Source organism: Podarcis raffonei, chromosome 12 (assembly GCF_027172205.1).
Source record: "Podarcis raffonei isolate rPodRaf1 chromosome 12, rPodRaf1.pri, whole genome shotgun sequence".
NCBI classification, from domain to species: domain Eukaryota; kingdom Metazoa; phylum Chordata; class Lepidosauria; order Squamata; family Lacertidae; genus Podarcis; species Podarcis raffonei.
Genome location: NC_070613.1, coordinates 52,433,857 through 52,451,854, shown reverse-complemented (window position 1 = coordinate 52,451,854; position 17,998 = coordinate 52,433,857). Strand labels below are relative to the sequence as shown.

The 17,998-nt window shown below is 43.4% G+C and overlaps 1 protein-coding gene across 1 annotated transcript in view; it reads right to left on the bottom strand.

Annotated features, from left to right (window-relative positions):
- The window catches only part of ITGA9 (integrin subunit alpha 9), a 227,546-nt gene that overhangs the window by 43,250 nt on the left and 166,298 nt on the right, over window positions 1-17,998 (bottom strand). Inside the window, 4 exon segments of the mRNA XM_053359512.1 lie at window positions 3,749-3,857; window positions 4,433-4,516; window positions 8,940-9,019; window positions 9,991-10,083. Coding sequence (XP_053215487.1) covers window positions 3,749-3,857; window positions 4,433-4,516; window positions 8,940-9,019; window positions 9,991-10,083 — 366 coding nt within the window.

The following is a 17,998-nucleotide window of genomic DNA, read 5'->3' as shown; positions in this document are numbered from 1 at the left end:
AAAAACTGTCAGTATTCATGTGAAATATCATACTCTTTGTCGGTAAGAGGGAGGCCAGTGTGTGTAATAGGTGCATATGGAGTTAAGGCATAAATTAGATCAAGGATTATTTCTAAACACCTTATCATCCATGCCAAAGGGAACCCAATCTCCATTACAGTGGTACCTCGGGTTAAATACACTTCAGGTTGCATATGCTTCAGGTTGCAGACTCCGCTAACCCAGAAATAGTACCTCGGGTTAAGAACTTTGCTTCAGGATGAGAACAGAGATCGTGCTCTGGTGGTGCGGTGGCAGCAGGAGGCCCCATTAGCTCAAGTGGTGTTTCAGGTTAAGAACAGTTTCAGGTTAAGAACGGACCTCCAGAACGAATTAAGTACTTAAACCGAGGTACCACTGTACAACCATTTTGAGAGGATTCTCGGGAAAGGCCACAAAAGCTTAAATTTTTTTCAGGAAGCACTGCTCTCTCTCTGCATAGGCTTTGCTTACTCTCAAAACATTATACAGTGACCCCGTTCACATGTAACACTAAGCCAAAGCATGGTTTAGTGCAAACGCATGAACGTGTTGCCTTGCAGGGAGGTGAATGCAGGCACTTGGCTCTTCCCAGGCCCTTTCAGCTCAGCACAGCACAGCACAGCGGCTAAACCACGGTTTGGCTTAGCATGTTGTCCAAACCTGCGACTGTAGCTGAGCTGCCTCATCCTTGAGCAAAGCTTTGCTTTTGGCTAAAGTTTGTGGTTAAGGATGGCACACTAAGCCAGACCTTTAGCTTAGCTGCCCTGCAAAGCTAAAAGGACCAAGGAGAAGCAAAGCAGGTACAAATTCCTCTCTGGAAGCTGGCATGTTTGTGCAGTCCCAGGGAGCCATTGTTTGGCTCAATATGTTTGGCTCAATATGTCATGAAAAGCAGGCTATACATATAAAGCAGAGTGTGGAGGACTCCCTGGTCCTGAATGGGGTAACTGTGCCCCTGAAGGACCAGGTGCGCAGCCTGGGAGTCATTCTGGACTCACAGCTGTCCATGGAGGCTCAGGTTAATTCTGTGTGCAGGCCGGCTGTCTACCAGCTCCACCTGGTACGCAGGATGAGACCCTACCTGCCCGCAGACTGTCTCGCCAGAGTGGTGCATGCTCTAGTTATCTCCCGCTTGGACTACTGCAATGCGCTCTACGTGGGGCTACCTTTGAAGGTGACTCGGAAACTGCAATTAATCCAGAATGCGGCAGCTAGGCTGGTGACTGGGAGTGGCCGCCGGGACCACATAACACCGGTTCTGAAAGATCTGCATTGGCTCCCAGTACGTTTCCGAGCTGTTGGTGCTGACCTTTAAAGCCCTAAACGGCCTTGGTCCTGTACACCTGAAGGAGCGTCTCTAACCCCATCTTTCAGCCCGGACACTGAGATCCAGCGCCGAGGGCCTTCTGGCAGTTCCCTCATTGCGAGAAGTGAGGTTACAGGGAACCAGACAGAGGGACTTCTCAGTGGTGGCGCCCACCCTGTGGAACACCCTCCCTTCAGATGTGAAGGAAATAAACAGCTATCCTATCTTTAAAAGGCATCTGAAGGCAGCCCTGTTTAGAGAAGCTTTTAGTATTTAATGCTGTATTGTTTTAACACTCGACTGGGAGCCGCCCAGAGTGGCTGGGGAAACTCAGCCAGATGGGCGGGGTATAATAAATAAATAAATAAATAAATAAATAAATAAATAAATATTATTATTATTATTATTATTATTATTATTATTATTATACTCCACATCAGCTTTCCTCCCACCTGGTGCCTTCCAGATGTTTAGGACTACAACTCCCATCGGCCTTAGCCGGCACAGCTGAAAGTTTGTAGCAGAAAGCTTGGAAGAAAAGTGAATAGCTGTAGAGTTAAGTTGCTTTTCCAGAAAGATTTCCCCACCCGAAATTAATCTGGCAAAGCCCTAAATTAGATGCTCTCCTCCTAAATAAATAAATAAACAAATCATCAAGCAGTCAAAGCATTTCATTTATGTGGCATTTGTTCTCTTTTTGGTTCCTTATATGAAGATCACATGGACGAAGATGTAAACCAGGCATAGGCAAACTCGGCCCTCCAGATGTTTTGTTAACTACAACACCCATCATCCCTAGCTAACAGGACCCGTGGTCAGGGATGATGGGAATTGTAGTCTCAAAACATCTGGAGGGCCGAGTTTGCCTATGCCTGATGTAAACTCTAGAACCGTAGTGCCTAAGTTAGCAGCATGGTTCACAGGATATTTAATGTCCTGGAATCCAAGGGAGAACACACTTTTTCCCATTCTTTCCCAGCAAACAACTGAATAGCAGCCAGTAAGGAATTAACTGGTGTGAACTAGTAACTTCCCCATACTGGGAAGGCATGTGTTACTCTTTTTTCTTTTTTCTTTTTAAAGCATTGTGTTTAAGAGGAAAGGGTAAAAATAGGCATGCATGAAATATTACTAGTTGCAAGTTCCCGTCATTGTGCCATCTGTCACTCTGCAGTTCCAGCTAGTGACTAAAAAGACTTTATCACACTGCAAGGACCCAAGATTAGTTTGGATGGGAAACGAAGGGCAAAGAGGGACTTGCTCAGGCAACCTTTGGGATCTGGGAAATGTTCTTCGTAATCAGGATAATCATAATCCAACCAAAGTTATGTTCTTTTTAAAATCCTCTGGGGATACTTAGTCACATGCTCAGATCTCTCCCTCTGAAAACAGTGGAACCAGGCAGAGGGCCTTCTCAGTAGTGGCACCTGCCCTGTGGAACGCCCTCCCATCAGATGTCAAGGAAATAAACAACTATCTGACTTTTAGAAGACATCTGAAGGCAGCCCTGTTTAGGGAAGTTTTTAATGTTTGATGTTTTATCTTGTTTTTAATATTCTGTTTGGAGCCGTTTGGGACGCGGGTGGCGCTGTGGGTTAAACCACAGAGCCTAGGACTTGCCGATCAGAAGGTTGGCGGTTTGAATCCCCGCAACGGGGTGAGCTCCCGTCGCTCAGTCCCTGCTCCTGCCAACCTAGCAGTTCAAAAGCACGTGAAAGTGCAAGTAGATAAATAGGTACCGCTCCGGCGGGAAGGTAAATGGCGTTCCCGTATGCTGCTCGGGTTCGCCAGAAGCGGCTTAGTCATGCTGGCCACATGACCTGGAAGCTGTACTCCGGCTCCCTCGGCCAATAAAGCGAGATGAGCGCCGCAACCCCAGAGTCGGCCACGACTGGACCTAATGGTCAGGGGTCCCTTTACCCTTTACCTTTGGAGCTGCCCAGAGTGGCTGGGGAAACCCAGCCAGATGGGCAGGGTATAAATAATATGTTGTTGTTGTTGTTGTTAAATTATTATTACTATGAAATTTAACAGTGCTCAACTTGGGCTGGAAGGAACTTTCAGAGCAACACAAAACCCATATCTACCATCCTGGCAGAGGTTTTAAATGAGGAGGAAGAATCTCTTCCTCCACACTGGCTTGGATTCACTGGTCTCCACTGGCGAGGATCTCTGTCAGTGAGCAGTGCCCCATGGCTGCCCACTGCTGAACAAATGAGTAATTCAGAGGGTACGGCAGCACCACAGAAAATCCATAGGTTTCTCTAATGATTAGCCAGAAGATAGGATTCTAAATCTTTTAGAGCTTAGCAGCTTTCTCCATAAAGCCAGGAAGGCTTTGCATGCTGAACTGTTGATAGGAAAACCAGTCACAACGAAAAGCCCACACAAATACAAACATACCTTGTGCTTAATTCTTACCTGAAGTGTGACGTTGAGCTCCTGAAAATGACACTCCAGATCTTCCAGCTGAATAAATTGAGATGCTGGCACAGACTCCCCATAAACAAAAGAACCGGGAGAGACCACTCTGAATGAGAGAAAGAGGAGGTCATATTTGAGTCCCCCAAAATGGCCCATTTTGTATTTCTCTTGCACAAATAGCCTCCCCTTCTAAATAGCCATTTTAAATTATCTATTTCTCTTTGAGTGCCTACAAAAAAAGGGAAAGCATAAACAGAATTCTGACTGTGAAATAAAACAGAAAGGCTCAGAGCAAGACCTCCTTGTGACCTGTACTATCCCAGAACATTTGACCCTAACCTTTGGTCTAGTGGGCCTGAACCAAAACATTTGATTTGACCTCAGAAATAATGTCTTTCTTCTTCTTTTAGGTGGTTTACAGTGCCATAATTAATGCCTAATGTTTCTGCACTGAGGAAGAGCAACAAAAATTGAAGCAAAATACACAGACGCACAATCCTATCATCATGTCCTGCTTTCAGAGTCTGGGAAGTTAGTACAGAGGAAAGAGGCATTCTGCCCCCAGCTTTACTTGTAAACAAGGAAAAGAATGTATTTTTTTTTCCTCCCAGAAGAGATGCTTAAAATAATATAAGGATTTTTGTGCGCGTGCACATGCTCATTTGATGACCTGCTACTTACCCAGTGATGGATGAGTCCACTTCATGCATCAGGGGAACAGACAGGATGAGAGAGTTGTCATGGAGGTTGTGTTCCAGGTTCCCACTGTGTCAAAAACACGAGAATCAAGCTAGCTGTGCAAATTATTTTTGCAATACACAACCGACCAAAGGAATGCCTTGAGTCTAGTTTTGATGTTCATATATCTCAGTTGCTTCCAACTCTACAATTCTGTGATTCTATGAACCCTCCTGGATGAGATCTCCCACAGGACCCAGGAGATCTGGGTTCAAATTCTCACTCAGCCATGAAAATTTGCTGTCACTGTCTCTTAGCCTAACTGACATCAGAGGGTTGTTGTGGAGATAAAATGGAGAGGAGAAAATTCATGTGTATGTCAGCTTGTGCTCTTTGGGGGAAAGGCAAGATATAAATGTAATTTTAAAATAAATAAAATATAAAGACTATCAAGGATAATGAAGGAGTCACAAGCTGAGGGTGAGTGGCTGTATATATGAATATGTAAATGTTCACTTAAAAAAACCAGAAACCTCCTTAAATCTACAAAGCAGATATGTAATGAAGAGTTTCATCCATTTATTTTACCTGACATGTCAGTTTCCTATGTGCAAGAACGGACTCCATGGGGAGCGTTCAAAAATGCAGTTACCCTACCTGAAGTCTGAAGTGATACTGTTTTAAGCTTTGAATCACTTGATTCTTCTCAAGGTATAAACTGGTTCTAGTTCTGCTGTGTTAGAACCTAGAATATGGGGGAGCATTCACTATTCTGCAGGAGAAAATAGGAAGAAGGTCCTTGCTGGGCTTAAAAGAAATTATGGGGCTTAGAAATGTAGTTAACAGACAGAACCTCTGTAAAAGTATCCTATACGCCAGGGGTGGCCAACTCCCAAGAGACTGCAATCTACTACTTTCAGAATTAAAGACTAGCTGTGATCTACCTCTATAGGGTTCAGCTCAAAGTCGTTCAGCTTTCTTTAGGGAGGAGAAAAAAAAATAGGAGTTAAAAAAAAGCTTTTTGGGGGGGTTAAAGGCAAGGGACATACAACAATGGAGGGCGGGGTGGTGAGGTGTGGCAGGAGTCAGTTTTAGCGATGCTAAGGAAAGTGAGCCAGAGATCGACCACAATCTACCAAAACCTTGTGGGGATCTACCAGTAGACCGTGACCGAGCTGTTGGACATCCCTGCTATAAGCTAAAGGCAAATCCATTTTCTTACGGAGTCAAAATGGCGGCATTCCATGGAGGGAGGAATTGGCAGACTTGGGAACACCTCAAGTCTTGCAAATGTAGAAATAATATTGGGGGGAGGGGTTAAGGGGAGGAAACCAAAAGAGACTGAACATGCTTGATGGCCATGGAACATAGGCTGACAGTTGAAAGGGGCTGTTGGGAAATTGGAGGGGGGGTTCACAGATATGGAATGCAATATCCTGAGATAGAACATGGCTAGCTGACAGGCCCCTTGGCTAGGACCGCTCCATACAGTAATGTCTTGTGCTTTTGAATAACTTCATACAATCCTATTTGTGCAGGGACATACTAGCCACTTTTGCAAAGAAAATACACAATTTACATGCTATATTTCTGTTTTTTGGGGGGGAAATCCTGTGTCTCATCAGCAACACAGTCCAAAATGTCTGGCGGTCATGAGGTTGGAAAAGGCCTCTCTGGGATGCTGAGGTTGTGCAAGAGCTCCCATATTTACTCAGCAGCTTGTCACTGATCCCCCCGACTATTATCCTCTGTGTGGATAATAATAAAAAACAATACAATCTGAGGAATAAAGTTGCAAGTAGCCTTGACCGTCTGGTGTGTTGAGCTCACTCATGGTATTCATTGGCAGCGCGGATCTTGTTCCACACACCTGGTATTTCTGAAGAGTTACTTTTTTCCCCTTTTAGCAACCAGTGGCTCTTTTCTCTCATCTCCCACTGTTCTGTGTGGGCGCTGTGTGTGTGTTTTAAGCAGAGGATCAAGGGTTGTTATGTTAGATGCAAGCGTGGGATTGTGCCCTTTCATGCATCTAACATCACATCTAACATCATCAAAAAGCAGAAGCAGAAGCCTATGCTTTAGAAGCGGTGGGTTCTAAGAGCCAAAGTTCATGAAGCTGAGCTGTTTATTCCCGTGTGAGTTTAACTATTTCCTGCGGCTAATCGCAGATGGGCTTTGCTTCTTTGTGGCTTATAATTATGGGAAGTGTGCACTGTGCATTATAGTTTTCAGCACTCTCTTTATCAAATCCCTATACAGCCATTACGAGGGATCTATAGTCAGACTGAGAGCTGGCCTGAATGCTCTCCTAGCAGACATCAGGATATCCTCGGGGGCAGAAAAACATGCGGCTCAGCAGCCTCATGAGGACTTTCAAATCAGGATAGGGGGAGGCCAAAAAGCCCCCTGTATATGGGCCATCAACATCAAATAAAAGCTGTCGGCTTGCTGGCTTGGATCCAATTGGATATTTCACTGGAGTGCCAGAAAATAAGTTGTGGGTTTTTTTGCAGTCGTGGCTGAAAAATTAAATTTAGTGGATGCAAGAATGGAATGAGTAAACCTATCCCAGCTTCAAGGTTCTCTGGATCTTGCCACGACATACAACAAAGATAAGTTGCACCATCTCAAAGTGGTCCCTAGCCAGGCAGGGTCATTGATTATTCATCATGCACAAATGTGGCTGTGTTGACTAATCTCCATACCTAGAGAGATTGGAAAGGATGCTTCTCGGTCAGTTTAGATTGGTGCTTGGAAAAGGAATAATGCCTTTTTTGTGCTGTATGTTAGATGCATGAAAGGGCACAATCCCACGCTTGCATCTAACATAACAACCCTTGATCCTCTGCTTAAAACACACACACAGCCCCCACACAGAACAGCGGGAGATGAGAGAAAAGAGCCACTGGTTGCTAAAAGGGGAAGAAAGTAACTCTTCAGAAATACCAGGTGTGTGGAACAAGATCCGCGCTGCCAATGAATGCCATGAGTGAGCTCAACACACCAGACGGTCAAGGCTACTTGCAACTTTATTCCTCAGATTGTATTGTTTTTTATTATTATCCACACAGAGGATAATAGTCGGGGGAATCAGTGACAAGCTGCTGAGTAAATATGGGAGCTCTTGCACAACCTCAGCATCCCAGAGAGGCCTTTTCCAACCTCATGACCGCCAGACATTTTGGACTGTGTTGCTGATGAGACACAGGATTTTATTTTTCAAAAACAGAAATATAGCATGTAAATTGTGTATTTTCTTTGCAAAAGTGGCTAGTCTGTCCCTGCACAAATAGGATTGTATGAAGTTATTCAAAAGCACAAGCCACTGCTGTATGGAGCAGTCCTAGCCAGGGGACCTGTCAGCTAGCCATGTTCTCGGGGTATTGCAATATCTCAGGATATTGCATTCCATATCTGTGGAATCCCCCCCCCCAATTTCCCAATAGCCCCTTTCGACTGTCAGCCTATGTTCCATGACCACCAAGCGAGTTCAGTCTCTTTGGTTTCTTCCCCTTAACCCCCTCCCCCCAATATTGTTTCTACATTTGCAAGACTTGAGGTGTCCCCAAGCCTCCCAATTCCTCCCTCCATGGAATGCCGCCATTTTGACCGCCTTTTTTGTGCTGTATCTTAGGTCATTACAGAACAGGGAGAGGTTAAGCCAACGCATCAAGTTATTCTTTATGAGCTATTATCAGGTTTAATGTCACAATCCCTTGGCACCACAAACGTGCAGATCTTTATAAATCATGTATGAAATCGTGTTCTGTGTTTTCCCTCACTGGTCTAAGCAGAGAGTTTTAGTAATGAACGTGGTAATGACAGGGATAACCTCTCACCAGGAAATCAGCAAATGGCTGTGAGAAAACCTGTGCTTTGAACACAAAAAACCAAAATGCCATGTAAAACCACCACAAAAATTGCAGGGTTGCGAGTGGTGCACAACTCATATCCAGAATAAAAAAAGGATCCACAGTGGAGACAGACCACGGATGCAACTTCCCACAGCACCAGGAAAGCGAAATAAACGGCCCATTTTAAAAGCATTCAAGGCTACATTCAAGAAATGAGCAACGTGGGAATGGACTGTCTCAGTCACTTGAGACGCTAAATTATATTACATCACTGACCATTTATGTTCTTCCTTAAAAGGAGAGCAAAGATTCTTTGTTATACACTGGTTTTAATCCTTCCAGGACTCTTGCCTGCATCCTGAATATTTCTGAATATTCTTATCATCTACGCACATACCAGTATTTAAATCTTGGCCTCTCTGCAAATAGCATGCTAAAACATTAACCATTGTGCATTTTTTAAAAAATGAAAGAAAAGGAAGGAATTTGTGCCAGCATTCAATAAATATTTTCCTCCAAATATGTCCATATCTAGCTAAGGATGAACAAGTCAGTCTGTTTCAGTCCCATGCCAGTTTTTTCTCTCTCTCCATAAAACCATCCCATCCTTTTCCTGCGTCTATCTGCCTGAAGATTAAAAGTGAAATATACTTTACCTCTGAGCAGTGACAAGGAATGAGAGAATGTCCTCTTCCCCAGACAAATGACTAGTATCAAAGATGACGCTGAACTCATACTAGGAAGGGTAAAGAAAACAGTGTTTAGCACTTTGTGGATCTTGTTCTGGATATGAACCATATTGGAATTAAATACATTTCTTCCGTGACATTGCTGCCATCTCTCTAAAATGCATACATTGAGCACCATTTGAAATGCCTAAAGCTTTCATAGGTAAAGAGCCATAGTTGTTTTTCTATACATAATCAACGTCACCTGCATGCATTACTCACATATGCAAGTACAGACAGGAACTGATATCCAACATAGGAAGTATGGCCCCTCTCGGATCTGTACCAGAGCATGCCATCAAATGTGAGTAAACACATTGCTGTCCCATGACAGGAGCTCCCCTCCCAAGTTCAAGAAACTGGGAACAGCAAGGAACAGGAAATAACTAAAAACTGAAGAATTCAAAATAGATTTGGCAATTGGCTTCACTGGTTGTACACAGAAAATCTAGCTTTGAAACACCCAGCAGCACTGTTGGAATGAAAGGCTATAGGCCCACTAGCTAACTGAAAAAATATGACAAATAAAAACTCAGAATGAAAAAATAACACCACCATTTATTTTCATTGGCTCTGCGTTGCATAGCATGTATCTGAACATTACATACTTTGAATAGCAGGAGACAATACATGATAAAGCAGGGCAGCTAAGGACAGAAATGGTGGACTGCTCTCCTCCAAATGTCAGCCAAGGAAGCTTCATAGCATTATTTTCTGGCCGCTAAAAAGAACTCACATTAGAAGTCCCAGTCAGCTTCCATTAGGGCTCTGTGGCTACGAACAGCCACCACAGCCTGACCATTGAACTTTGTTTGGTGAGGAAAGACCAGGAGCACTTCACACCGAGAGCTGAATGGTGACCACAGCACCTCTGTGGTCAAGGTGCAAAGCCATGCTGTGTTTGCAAAGCAGTCAGAGACCCAAAGGTCTGCTTGTTACACAGAGACGCTCACAGCTACTGAAAACCATAACTCTTTACCTTTGACTTTGATCTCATGAAGGGGAAGCCCACGCTGCACTTCAGAAAGTCAGAGTCTGGCTCCAGCAACTCGCAAGCAATGCCCATCTCATCCTGAAAAAGAGGGGAAAGCGAGGAAATGCTTCAGTACACGAAACTGCGGCAGAGAGAAGAAAACATTGGGCTGTATCCAGACAAAGTTAGATGCACTTTCTTCCCAATGAAATCAGTGGGATTTAACCGAGTCAATCAACAGACCTCACAATAAGACTTGAATATCCAGTAATATATAAAAATACTAATATTAGGCAAGTGCCTTTGCTGTATTGCTTTCAACATGTGCTAAAATTTTATTTGTTTAGGCAAACCCCACACATGTAATTTTAACATGCAATGTTATTATGTATGCTTGTTTCTTAAACCGCTTTTTTACATTTGTTTTAACTGTATTTTCAATTAATATTTTATGCTATTTTACATAAACTGATTAGAGTTTTTGGTTGTTGATTAAGCAGTATATAAATCTAGTTACACAAACAAACAAATATAAGATTAGATATAATACCGACTAACTACCTAACGGTAAAGAAGCATAGTTACATTTATTTGGACAAGATCTCAGATTGCGAATTTGTTGCTCTCAACAGGAATTTAGTTACAGTTTCTATAACAGTCACAGAGAAGAAGAAAAACATAGCATCATTGAAAGGTATTCCAGGTTGCAAAATGGTTACTAAGTGGTTAAATGACCACAATAAGATCACAGTGCAGCTAGCTTAGCTTACTTTTCCTTTGCAAAGTTGACTGCAAAACTTAGCTATCAAGAGCATGAGGGAAAGTATGTCCCCTTAATTTGTCTCCAACACCTCCCGCTGACACTCAGTGATGGACCAGTGGTCTGCAACTCCCTCCCTAACTAAGCCACCCTCAGGTATCCATCAGGTCCCAAGGGCTCCTGCGTATGGTCAGGACAGGAAGCTTGCACACCAACCCAGTTATTTTCTAAGTGTGTTTCACCAACAAATGGACTCATTATCTAAGGCTTAAAAGTAAAAGTAAAGGGACCCCTAACCATTAGGTCCAGTCGTGGCCGACTCTGGGGTTGCAGCGCTCATCTCACTTTACTGGCCGAGGGAGCCGGCATACAGCTTCCGGGTCATGTGGCCAGCATGACTAAGCCACTTCTGGCCAACCAGAGCAGCGCACAGAAATGCCATTTACCTTCCCGCCAGAGCGGTACCTATTTATCTACTTGCACTTTGACATGCTTTTGAACTGCTAGGTTGGCAGGAAAAGGGACCGAGCAACGGGAGCTCACCCCGTCGTGGAGATTCAAACCGCCAACCTTCTGATTGGCAAGTCCTAGGCTCTGTGGTTTAACCCACAGCGCCACCTGCGTCCCGTATCTAAGGCTTAATCATTATTAAAAGTGAGCAGTTTTGGTTTGAGCAAAACCTAAAAAGGATGTAGCTGAATATACTCACTCCTCACATCCAAAGGCCTCCTATTTTCAGAAATTAAAAGACCATCTGAGCAGTTTTAGAAAATGCCTCCATATAATCTTCTCAGGGCCTATCAGTTAGGCTGATCGCCATCCAACAGCCTGCTGTGGTTTTCCATGGATGTACTAATATGATGTTTGGTTTTGCTTTAACCTAAACTCCCACATTTCTTCTCATCTAGTATTTTCATTTATATTCTCAGTAGTTTAACAGAGCTATGGTTACCTTAGGAGAACATGATCCGGATTTTAATTGAAAGAATGCTGCAGAAAAATGTATCGCTGAAGAACACAAACCTCTGTAAGTTATACGCATGCGCACTGCCTAGGACAGTTTAGAACAGGGGTCAGCAAACTTTTTCAGCAGGGGGCCGGTCCACTGTCCCTCAGACCTTGTGGGGGGCCAGACTATGTTTTTTTTGGGGGGGGAGAATGCCCCACAAATAACCCAGAAATGCATTTTAAATAAAAGCACACATTCTACTCATGTAAAAACACGCTGATTCCTGGACCATCTGCGGGCCGGATTTAGAAGGCGATTGGGCCAGATCCGGCCCCCAAGCTTTAGTTTGCCTACCCATGGTTTAGAATCAAATCTTGTTCTGTTGCGCGTACTGGGATCAAGGCCACCGGATTATACAAACAAAGTCAAACTATGGATCTTGTACAAACAGCACCATTTGGGGCCAACGAGTAAAAAAGAGTGACCATAACTCAGTGGGGGAGCTGACACTTTGCATGGAAAGCGTCCCAGCTTTGATTCCCAGATTCTAGTTTTTTAAAAAAGGTCGTGGTAACAGTATTGGAGAAGACTTCTGCTATGATCTTGGAGAGTAGACAATACTGGACCTGATGGGCAAATTGTCTAACCTGGAATAAGACAGTTTAAAAGGTAAAGGTAAAGGGACCCCTGACCATTAGGTCCAGTCATAACTGACTCTGGGGTTGCGGCGCTCATCTCTCTTTATTGGCCGAGGGAGCCGGCATACAGCTTCCAGGTCATGTGGCCAGCATGACTAAGCCACTTCTGGTGAACCAGAGCAGCGCACGGAAACGCCGTTTACCTTCCCGCTGGAGTGGTACCTATTTATCTACTTGCACTTTGACGTGCTTTCGAACTTCTAGGTTGACAGGAGCAGGGACCGAGCAACAGGAGCTCACCCCGTTGCGGGAATTCGAACCGCCGACCTTCTGATCGGCAAGTCCTAGACTCATGGTTTAACCTACAGTGCCACCCGTGTCCCCTAAGACAGCTTACTGTGCTCAAAACAACTCAAAGCACTCATGGCGGAGCATCCATGAGGATCAAATAGCACTAGATTAATTAAAAAAACCTAACCAGGCATTAAAACTTTATATTTCTGAAGCACGTTTGCTTTGTTTTCAAATAATAACAACAGCATTTAATGGAAAATTTCAAATAAGGGATTCTCTCTGTATGTCACAAAGTTGGTACAGTGTTGAACCAAGACTGGGAAAACCCAGGAGGTTCAAACTCCTAGTTAATCCAAGCACTTCAGTGGGTAATCTTGTAACTAGACCAATTTTCTCAACGGAATGTACCATACAGGTGAAGATAAAATGGAGGGAGGAAAGAACCACAGATTCTGTCCTAAATTACTTGAAGGAAGAGTGGGGTCTAAATTTAAGAATGATGAATTTGAATTTTGAGAATGATGGTTTTATTTTTTATTTTTTTCTGTCTTGTTTTTTCTTGGTGTGTGTGTAATTTTTTTATTTTTTTAAAAAAACAACAACCTTTTTTCCAATAAATATCATTTAAAAAAAAATTTAATCAATCATTCATTCAAACAGAAGGAAGCCTTGGAACAACATGTTCATTTTACATTGCTAGCTGTCTGAAAATGTGAAAATACTATGTTTTCACTCTCAAGCCATCTGAAAGGTCTTTGCCTGGATCCCTTGCAATAGCAAATAACCTAGAATTATCTGCATCATTTTGAGGAATCCTCAGCTGCATCCTTCAGACTGTGCACTACAGCCATAGGTGAAATGTGTTGTGCTGCCCTTGGTCTGAAGGCAACAGGATGTGTTGAAATAGCTGTGGAGAACACCAGAACTACACCAGGGTTTCCCAAAAACACCTGCACTGTTTATATTTGGCAAAGGGCTGTAGCAAGGTGGTACAGCAGGAGCTCTGCATGCAAAAGATCCCTGGAATCTCCAGGTAGGACGAGGGAAAACGTGTTTCTGAAACCACAGAGGGCTGCTGCCAGTCAGTGAAAAACCTGTGGCCCTCTAAATGTTGTTGGCAGGGGCTAATGGAAGTTGGAGTCCAAGAACTTGTGGAAGGCCACTGATTACCCATTTCTGGGATAGACAGCTAGGTGGACCAATGCTCTAACTCAGTGTTTCCCAAACACTGGTAACTCCAATAATAATAATAATAATAATAATAATAATAATAATAATAATAATAATTTATTTATACCCCGCCCATCTGGCTGAGCTTCCCCAGCCACTGTAATACATCAAACATTAAAAGCTTCCCTAAACAGGGCTGCCTTCAGATGTCTTCTAAAAGTCTGGTAGTTGTTGTTCTCTTTGACATCTGGTGGGAGGGCATTCCACAGGGCGGGTGCCACTACCGAGAAGGCCCTCTGCCCGGTTCCCTGTAACTTGGCTTCTTGAAGTGAGGGAACTGCCAGAAGGCCCTCGGTGCTGGACCTCAGTGTCCAGGTGGAATGATGGGGGTGGAGACGCTCCTTCAGATATACTGGACCGAGGCCGTTTAGGGCTTTAAAGGTCAGCACCAACACTTTGAATTGTGCTCGGAAACGTACTGGGAGCCAATGTAGGTCTTTCAAGACCAGTGTTGTATGGTCTCGGCGGCAGCTCCCAGTCACCAGTCTGGCTGCCGCGTTCTGGATTAGTTGTAGTTTCCAGATCACCTTCAAAAGTAGCCCCATGTAGAGCACATTGCAGTAGGCCAAGCGGGAGATAACTAGAGCATGTACCACTCTGGCGAGGCAGTCCACAGGCCGATAGGGTCTCTAGCTAGCAAGACCAGTGGTCAGGGATGATGGGAATTGTAGTCTGAAAACCACTGGAGACCCAAGTTTGGGAAACATTGGTCTAACTCAAGGTAAAACAGATTTCTAGATCCCTATATACACTTATCTAAGTCTGCTTTGCTCTCCTTCTCCTATTGTTTTGTTCATCTCATGAAAGGATGATCATTTCCTTAATACATGTGGGCTTCAGCCTGACACTTAATACTCCTCAACTGACCAGGGAGACTCAACACCTGAGAAGGGTCAGGAACTAAAACCTTGGAAGAAAAACAAGCTAGTTTGTCACTCAATGGTGTGGCTTGAAGAAATACATGTGAACTAGTGTTGAACACCTGAATGTGTTTACTTAACTTTAAATATATTTTCTACCTCAAACCTTACTTGTGCAAAAATACATCTAGGCAGCTCAAAGAAATCCAGCAACACAAACATTAAAAAACTGTATACCGAGAAGAGACATTTCCTGGACAAAATGCAACAGGGTTTTTTTTAAACTTACATTTTTTGATAAGATCAAACAAGCTGACAGCTATGAACATCCGGAGAGAGGAAGTTCAAAAGACAACTAAAGATAAAGTAACAGCTTCTTCAGAGAGTTTTGTGATGAAACAATGAGCATCCTTTTACATTCCTTGATATAGATTTAAAAGAACAGGATAAAATAAAATGGTAAAATAAAAAGCTTACACACTTGGGTTTTGTAAAAAGACACAATTTAATTACCCATTCATTAAAATGAATGGCAGGTAATGAAATATCCCTGTTAGATATTATGAGCCCTATTTAAGTGTTCAGCCTGATCACAGGTGTAGGGAGCTAGGTATCTGGTTCAGACTCAACCATTCCCTATGCATGCGGACTGTTCTCCTCTCCCAACTTTCCCTCTCTTCAGTCTTTACTACGAAGATATAAAGAGACCTTCTAACTGTGTGTAGCTGAGCACTGTTAGAACTCTCCTTGAGATCACGAACCTTGGAAACTCAAAAGTTCCCTGTCAAACCAACCCCCTACATTAATAATAATAATAATAATAATAATAATAATAATAATAATAACAATAATAAATTTTATTTATACTCCACCCTCCCTGGCCAGAGGTGTTAGGGCAGCTAACACCAGTAAAATTACAGTAAAAACATAATGGGGGGGTACCAATTTAAAATACAGGTTAAAATGCAATTTAAAATTCAGCCTCATTTTACAAGTAGCCCATAGATCAAAACCATAAGGGGAGGGAAACATAAGGGTCAGACGGAGTCCAAACCAAAGACCAGGCAGAACAGCTCTGTCTTGCAGGCCCTGCGGAAAGATGTCAAGTTTTGCAGGGCCCTAGTCTCTTATGACAGAGTGTTCCACCAAGTCGGGGCCAGTACTGAAAAGGCCCTGGCCCTAGTTGAGACCAATCTAACCACCTTGCAACATGGGACCTCCAAAATGTTGTCATTTGTGGACCTTAAGGTCTTCCGTTGGGCATACCAGGAGAGGTGGTCCCATAGGTACGTGGGTCCTAGGCCGCGTAGGGCTTTAAAGGTCAAAACCAGCACCTTAAACCTGACCCTGTACTCCACTGGGAGCCAGTGCACTTGGTAAAGCACTGGAGGAATGTGATGTAGCCCACCCCAATGTAGCCCTCCTCAAGATCAAATTGAATACCTGTATAGAGCTATGCTGTTCCTCCAAAAAATCTATCACATTTGACAACACTACACATGTGGATATATTTTATTCTACGGTTGGATCCAAGCTTAAGTTAGCGGTTCTTAAGTTAGCGTCAACTAACCTGCTCCGTTGATTTCAGTGGAGCTGAAGGATGAAGGTCTGGACCCAACACATCATTTATGAAAGACCTAACATTTTCCAGGAACTGTAAAGGTAAAGGTAAAGGGACCCCTGACCATTAGGTCCAGTTGTGACTGACTCTGGGGTTGTGGCGCTCATCTCGCTTTACTGGCCGAGGGAGCCGGCATACAGCTTCCGGGTCATGTGGCCAGCATGACTAAGCCGCTTCTGGCAAACCAGAGCAGCACACGGAAACGCCGTTTACCTTCCCGCCGGAGTGGTACCTATTTATCTACTTGCACTTTGAGGTGCTTTCAAACTGCTAGGTTGGCAGGAGCTGGGGATTCGAACTGCCGACCTTCTGATCAGCAAGTCCTAGGCTCTGTGGTTGAACCCACAGCGCCACCCACGTCCAGGAACTGTACAAGTATTAAAAGACAACACAATCCCTGTCTGGGAGCTTACAATCCATTAGACATTCTATAAAAGGAAAAGGGAATGGGGGAGGGGTGCCAGGGGAAAACAGACCCAGCCACTATTTTTGCATAATTCACAGAAGCACATATGCAACCCTTGTGTCTGATTCACTGTTTTAGAGTTTGTCAGTGCAAGAATCTCCACACTTGTTCCAGGAAGGGGGAGGGGAATTCTAATAAGAAAAATTAGGAAAGAATATTTTCTTTGGCACCGGACACAGATTTCCTGCTTTCTTCCATGATCTCATTAGTAAGTGCTGAAGGCACACCCACAACTCCAGTTCAGCAAATTCTGGTTTCACATCTTGGAGTCCCTGCTTGTTTGGGGAGGGCTTTTTCAATAGAATTAATTGCAGAAAAGCTCCCCCAACCCCGCTGCCTCACAGCTGAATCTATTTTTGGATCATGAGATCACAGGTGTTGACTACACAGGAAGTCTCCAAACGAAGGAAAGAAACATCCCTGGGGGGTTTCAATATAGTTTCTCCCCCTCCGAACTCTCCTCTACCTTTGTAACTGCAACAAGAAACATTAGCACATGGGAAAAGAATCCAGTGTCTAAAATGCTGTAAGTAATGTGTCCAAAGTATGACAGAGAGTGTTAGATCAATCTAAACAAAACCAAAACCAGAAATCCTTGAATCAGCGTGTATATATATATATATCTGAAGTCATGCATATGAGAAAGCTGAAGTGGTCTGGCAGGAAGGAGAATATTAGTACAGTTCCATTTGAAAGGAAATTATTTTGAAAAATTAATAATAATCTGCAAACATTTGGAGAATTTTGAAAAATTGTTTGCATTCATTTTCTGAAGTTAAATTAAAGCTTTTATGCAACTTAACTACCAGAACTCAATCTAAGGTTAGATTTAAGACCCAGTTCAGGCTTAACTCCACATAAGGTTTACCTATCATTTGACACCTTTAGATATGGGAATGCAGAGAGTGAAGGCTATCAAGACAGTCTTCTTCAAACCTTGCACAGCAGTGATTCACAAGAAGACCACGAATTGCTATGCTAGAAATTTAGAAGCATCCAAACCAAACTTGGGTCTCCATCATCCCTGACCACTGGTCCTGCTAGCTAGAGATGATGGGAGTTGTAGTCCAAAAACAGCTGAAGACCCAAGTTTGTGAAACACTGATCTAAACTGATATAGTGAATACTACTGTTAAGGATTGAGCTCCCAGTGCATTATCAGCACACATTACTTGGGAAAATATATAAACACTCAA